The sequence below is a fragment of the Microtus ochrogaster genome, unplaced genomic scaffold (genome assembly GCF_000317375.1).
Source record: "Microtus ochrogaster isolate Prairie Vole_2 unplaced genomic scaffold, MicOch1.0 UNK23, whole genome shotgun sequence".
NCBI classification, from domain to species: domain Eukaryota; kingdom Metazoa; phylum Chordata; class Mammalia; order Rodentia; family Cricetidae; genus Microtus; species Microtus ochrogaster.
In genome coordinates this window covers 847,965-855,130 of record NW_004949121.1, presented here as the reverse complement: position 1 = coordinate 855,130, position 7,166 = coordinate 847,965, and the positions used below count along the sequence as shown (strand labels likewise).

The 7,166-nt window shown below is 34.4% G+C and overlaps 1 protein-coding gene across 1 annotated transcript in view; it reads left to right on the top strand.

Moving 5' to 3' along the window:
* Positions 1-7,166, top strand: part of Tll1 (tolloid like 1) — a 185,737-nt gene that overhangs the window by 127,747 nt on the left and 50,824 nt on the right. The window contains exon 9 of the mRNA XM_005367745.2: positions 1,010-1,125. Coding sequence (XP_005367802.1) covers positions 1,010-1,125 — 116 coding nt within the window. The remainder of the gene's footprint in view (positions 1-1,009; positions 1,126-7,166) is intronic.

Below are 7,166 nucleotides of genomic sequence, written 5' to 3'. Positions count from 1 at the left end.
TCAAGCTGATGAGGGAGAGGGACTTAACCGGGGGAGGGGGAGGGAAATGGGAGGCGGTGGCGGGGAGGAGGCAGAAATCCTCAATAAATAAATAAATTAAAAAAAAGTAACATGTATAAAACATTCTAGAAAACAGTTATTTTCCATGATAGTGTTTAAAGATGTCTTTATTTTTATTTTAGGTATATGAGTGTTTTACCTACATGTGTCTCTGCATGTGAGTGCCTGGTAGTCACAAAGACCTGAAGAGGGAGGGCATCAGATCCCCTAAACTATAGCTCAGAGAATTATGAGCCACAGTGTGGCTGCTGGGGACTAAACCTAGGACCTCTGCAAGAATAACAATTGTTCTTAATCACTGAGCCATTGTTTCTGCCTCTTCATAATACTTTTTGTTTTCTTATTATGAATTATTGTATGTGACATTTTATATCATCATTATTGGATATTTATTAGTTATCATAAGAATTTTTAAATTTCAAATTTTAAATAGGAATATTACTATGAAATTACCATTTACATTAGCAACACATCACTGATAAATATAGACTTCATTCACATTGATTATATTAGTGAGAAAAAGAGGAAAGTTTCTTAAGGTTGCAGGAACGCAGAAGTAGGTCTTCTCTAGCCTGGATAAATATAGATGTCCTTGAGATTGTCTGCTGTAAGAATGAATGAGATGTGTTCCCATGAAGGCAACTTTATATGTGCTAAATTATTTATCACCTCTAGTCTTGTTTTATGGTTATCTTTAGTGACACCGGTAAGCATTCTGAAGTTCTCTAAGAGAGACATAAAAAACAATTCATTTATAAGGGTAGTCAGTCTGGGTGATGCATTCCTGATCAGTTTGAAGATATAGTTAGAGGTCAGTACTGCTTACAGAAAGAAAATAAGAAAGAAAAAGAAAAGAAATAAAAATATGCATTACTATTTAATGTTCTATTCATTATATTCATTACTTCCATAATGACTGGTAAATAATTTCATGCCTTTTCCCCTTCAGCTTGTGGAGAAACCCTACAAGAGTCCAGTGGCAACCTTTCCTCCCCAGGATTTCCAAATGGCTACCCTTCTTATACACACTGCATCTGGAGAGTGTCTGTGACGCCAGGAGAAAAGGTAGCTGATGCCCTCAGGACTTCCCCTTCAGTCTCCTCTAAGTAAAGCATTTCACAAGGTTTAAACTATATTTTGCTTATTGTTTATTCACTGTTATTATTATTATTATTATTATTATTATTATTATTATTATTATTATTATTAATTTGCTATGCTGAAGATTGAGCTCAGAGCCCCAAAAGTCCTTGGCACACACTTTAGCAATAAGGTGCAGCTATGGCTTCTCTTCAGTTTTGATTTTGAGGTGGGTCTTTGCAAGCTGCCCAGGCTGTCTTTAAACTTCCTCTGTAGCCCACAGTGGCCTTTAATTTTTAATCCCTCCTCCTCAGCCCGACACACAGCTGGGATTACAACTGGTATTGCATTATCAGGCTTGGTTTTATTTTTGCTTCATTCTTCAAAGATTCAGTTAAAATGGAAATGGCTCAGATTTGAAGTTTCGAAAACTTTAATTTAAAATATTTCAAATGCATTAGAATGGTTGATAGTATATGCGTCATATAATCAGAGACAATGAAATTGACTTGAAAACTATAAGACAATTAAATTCCTGTATTTTAAAAATTTTAAAATGTGTCAAAGTTAGCATAAACATATATTTCGAACATCATGTCCATATTTAAATTGTTTAAATATAGTTGTTTTATAAACCTTTTATTATTTTTTAAACAAAAAAAGCTCAGGTTCAAATGACCCTCATCTGTAAGAACCTCTCAATAATTATTTTTATAGAACATATAAGGAAAATATTCTATCTACACAGAAGGAGAACAATTATGTCAATATTATTATGGACAGTGAAGAAAGGGAATCCTATTTCCCCAACACCTGAAATTAGGGGCAAAACATCTCACTCGAGTTACAAAAGCAAATTCAGATGCTTGTGTGTGTGCGTGTCTATGCTTGTGTGTCCATATGTACTGTATGGATACAACCTGCTAAACGTGAATTTGACCCAAAGAATAATTCTATTAATGATTTTAAAATAAACCTGAATCAAAGAAATCAGAGAAGATACTTCCCAGTTATTATTATAAATTCCATTCTTATTAAAAAAATTTAAAAATTAGTCTTCTTTAGATAGATAAAATTCAAAACTGCAGTTTACTTGCATTTCTTTACAAATATTGGTCTTGAGAAATTATAGCATGCACACTCAAGTCAAAAGAATGAAAATAAATGTGTAAAAAGAAAAAAGAAAATAAATGTTCTTTGTTATATTAGTTTTGTTAGGTTATCGAATTAAAAATAGCTAAGAAATGGAATTGCTGAGCCTATTGCTTCCTGGATTCTCTGTTAAAAGCAAACTTTATGCCTGTAAGTGTGATAATAATGGCTGTAATTGTCCCAGTAATGTCATAATAATTAATATTAACAAATATATATTCATGTTAATCTTTAGTTTCTACAGATATTTTTGTTTGAATTTGATTTCTTAATTCACATGGAACTACTTAACTATCCCATTGGGATTCAGGTAACACTGTTGCACTTTTGCTCTTCCTAAAGATGCTCAGCAGTTGTAGGGAATGGCACAGATAAGTAGCTGTCCAGGGTCTTGTGACAGTCCCAGAAAAAAAAAAAGTTACATGAATGCCCTCATAGGTCATATGCTTATTTGTACTTTAAGAATTACATGCCTGTTGCAATGCATTTAAAGATTTTTCAATTTACTTTCTGTGTAGTTTATTTGAATAAGCCCCATTCCATGTTATAAACACCATAGTATCAACTCTTTTCTTTGTAACTTTTTGGGATAGTTTTGCCAAGTAGCTTTGTCTGGCCTGGCATTCACTGTGTAGCACAGGCTAGCCTTGACATCATGGTAATCCTCTTGACTTTGCCTTTCAAGTGCTGCAGTCCTATGTCAGAATCATCAAACTGACCATAATTTTTAAAAAGATCTTGTAGAATTTGAAAAGATTTGGATCAATAGCAATAAAACTCATCAAATTATCTCACTTTTCAGTTAACTAGGGCTACTCACATTGCATATGTCCTATTTTTAATGTTCTTATACCTAAGTTTTTCCTCATGTTAAAGAAAAATTTAAAAGAGGAGGCAATATTTAAGGCAGAACTCCAGAGGTGTTCAAATAAAAAATGTTATTAATATGTAATGAAATTTAGAAACAGTAGATTTGCTAAGCAACTCAAATAGACAGAATGGTACAGTGTTTTGCAGAATAAAACACTGTAGGGTTACAAATATACAGTTTTCTCCAAACTCATGTAAAAATGTAATAGAAGTCCAAATAAGTTTTCCAATAGATTTTTTTTGTTAGCTAACAAGATCAAGTTTATTTAAGAAGTGACATGTTGGCGTAAGAAAGGCAACACTGGCCAAAGTATTAATGATGCTGAATAAATTATATCTGAATCTAGTGGACAAGCATGAAGAAGATTCAGGAATCTGGAGCATGTGTGTGTGTATTATTGTCAAAAGAACTTCTTATATCAATGGACTAAGAAAAAGGCCAAAGTTATGCCTGATGGCACTGGCAACTTCTGATATAGTTATATTATAAAAAATATTTAAATAAATTTGTAAGCCGGGCGGTGGTGGCGCATACCTGTAATCCCAGCCTTCGGGATGCAGAGGCAGGCGGATCTCTGTGAGTTCGAGGCCAGCCTGGTCTACCAAGGAAGTTCCAGGACAGGCTCCAGAGCTACAGATGTGAAACCCTGTCTCAAAAAACCAATAAATAAATAAATAAATAAATTTGTAAAAATATTTTTATGTCAATAATCCTGAAGTAATTTACAAGAATGTGCCCACAGCTGTTTCTCCAATCAACCAAGAAAAAAATAAAACAATGTATAAGATGTTAGAATTTATATAATATATATCATTCTTATGAAGAAAATAAGACTCTTTTAACTCGAAGAATTGTAAGAGGCATTTTAATTAGAAATATAAAAAATTGTAAAAATTATCTGCATAAGCTTTAAAATAGAAATACAAATTAAAATAGACACTTACAGCCCAGAAGCTCAAGAGAATGGTAGTGTTATTCAGATACCAAAGTTGTTCAAAGCCCTCAGTAAACATAACAGAAGCAGTAGAAACTCATCAGAGTTACAAGTGCAATGATTTGTTCATTACAACATGAAGTCATTGGCTGTCACTCTATGTGGGAGATGTTCTTTGAACCCATGGTGATGTCGTGCACCTCCTCTCTCAAACCTTCACAGATAGAAGAAAACTATGTTATCAACTGATTGACAGGGTTCAATCAGTCTAGGAATAAGAAGGTGAAGTAATCTCTATGGGGTTTTTGAAAGTTTCTAAAAGATGCAATACCTATATTATTAGCAATAGCAGTCTTGGAATGTTGATCTATGCGTCTTCTGATAGTGAAAACTTGGAAATGAAATAAAGCAAACAAACATGAATTTGAAGAAAACATTTATAATTTAATGAGACAATGAAAATGCCAGTTAAGCATTATATACCTAAATGGTTAAGCTTTTAAATCTCATGTATTGGGGTCAAAATTACAGATGGATGTCTGTCAAACTGTTGGGCATTTTCAATGAGGAGCTAGCCCATCAATAGATTTCACTTTGTCCTTTTGATTTCCAGCATCACATACACATTATTTGTACATGGGAAAACACTCATTTTAAAACAAGGTCATAATTATGAAAGAATATGAAGACCACAATATTATAGGACTAAACACTTAGAGTAGGGAGGATAGCAAGTTGGATTGTATGTACATTTCCCACAATCAAAATTAAAGACTTTCATCTCATAACTCTGTTCTAAGGATCCAGTGTCTCCAGGTAAAAAGATCCGCATTCAGGCTACGTTGATTCTTGGCGTTTTAAGAGTTAAGAATGCACAGTTCAGAATTTAGCTGTGGTGACCAGGCAGAAGGCAGTATTGATCTGTCTGTCACTTACAATTGATTGACCTTTGAACAAGGGCAAATTCCTTATGTCTCAAAAATATTTAGAATAGTCCCCTTTTTCTGTCTATCCCATTTCAAAGCTGCCATTTGAGTGTTCTTCTTTTGCAAGCTTTTATTTTTAACCATCCATTTGTGCTTTATACATTACAATGATTCACAATCCACCAATTATATTTCCAAAGATAACATGTAAGTTTATCGACTATTTATACATTCATCTCTGAGTCTATTCGAGGAGATCTATATTGTGATATGTAAAATAAAATTTGCTGTCAATAACTTTGCAATCTTGTAACCCAGTAATACCATTGCCAAATTTTGAAAAATAACTGAGGAAAGCGATTGAAATTCATGGTGGGAGTATAGGAGCAATTAGATCTCATTGGAGGTCTGAAGGTGACTGAGTCAAGGCTAGTTTTTAATAAAGACTGGGATGAGGAGAATTTCAAGGGATGGGGAGGGGGTAAGAGGAATCCAGGCAGACCTGTGCACTTTGAGGAATGGATGCTAACACTGGGGAACTTGCTCAGGGCACAAAAGTCACTAATAACCAGTATGTCTTTAGTTAGGAATAAACGTGTTTGAGATCATAAATATGAGTCAGGGAAGGGGCATCAAAGATCTTGAAACTCTGCCGTTCATGAACTGATGGTAGCCAGGCTTTACTGAAATTGATGTGGCCACAGAGCACAGGAACCACTGGGAAAAAAAAATCAAAAACCAAAGGACACTATATTCTGAAGCTACTCTTCCATCTAGGAAACAAAGAGCAATACTTTTCCACATAGAAGCTTGAGGAGAAGGCAGCATTTTAGCGATTTCACAGTATGAAGAAGCTGTCAATTAGCTGGACAAAGAAGTGGAGAGGAGGTGAAGGAGAGGTGTGAAAAAAAAACATAGTTAATATCAGGCAACATCAAATCAACAATTCAAAATCCAAATACTATTATACAATTTTAAGAAGAATTGTTTTTAATAACCCAATCCCTAATCCTTTCCCTCATCTGCCATTTAGTTGACCTTTATAGAAAGTATGAATGCCCTGTGGTCACCTAAATTGTATGGCAGAGACTTCAGTGAAGATGCCTATTCTTAGGTTCTTTTACACCCCTCAGTATAATAACTTGGTTTTCTTATGAAAATTAAAAATTAAAATTTTTTAAGTGTTTCACAGCATAGTTTGACTATGACAAATGAATTGATGCTTTTCTTTATTTATAATTCTTTTCATTTTATTGAAAATAGATTTTTTTTCTTACATACAATCCCAATCACAGTTTCCCATCTCACCACTCCTTCCAGCTTCCCACCATCTCCCCTCTCCCCTGGATCCACTCTCTCTCCATCTTCCTTTCGAAATGAACAGGCCACCAAGAGACAACAACCAAACGTGACAGAAAACACAGTAAGACAAGGCGAGTTCACTCCACAGTGCTGTCAGAGTTTTTAATAAGAAAATTCAGCTGCAATTGGATCACTTTAACTTTGCAACTGAAACTCCTCATAGACCAGGAACCCTGAGAACTTTCTCTGGCTTTCTTCCTCTGTTCCATCTTCGGAAGAAGCTGTGGTTCATTTCAAATTGATGCTTATTATCATAGGGAGTGAAATAGTTATTGTAATTCAGCATTCTTTGAAAGATGCAATGTGTTTACATAAAGTAGTATAATACAAAACAAAGCAGTATTTATCAAGTGCTTTGGATTTGTAATTTAACCATGATTCTTCTAGCAGTTTTAGGCAAAGGCCCAGATTTTACTTCTATAGTCATAGCCCTAAGATTTGATTGGAGAAAACCTATCTTTATTACATTTTCTACTTCTAAAGGATTCTATGTTTCATATTAGTGTCAGGCTGGTTTTGTTCCTCCACGGTGCTTGACACTTAAACTAGAAGATTAAAAACAAGATAGGAAACTCTTCTGTTCAAAATTATACCCCACCTAGCTCTCTCTCTCTCTCTCTCTCTCTCTCTCTCTCTCTCTCTCTCTCTCTCTCTCTCTCTCTCTCCTGATTTTTCAAAACAGTGTTTCAATATGTTCTGTATGAAAATTTCTTGATATAGTGATTTCCACAATGCATGCATGTGCATATCCACATGAACATTTGCATATATATACCCCCCC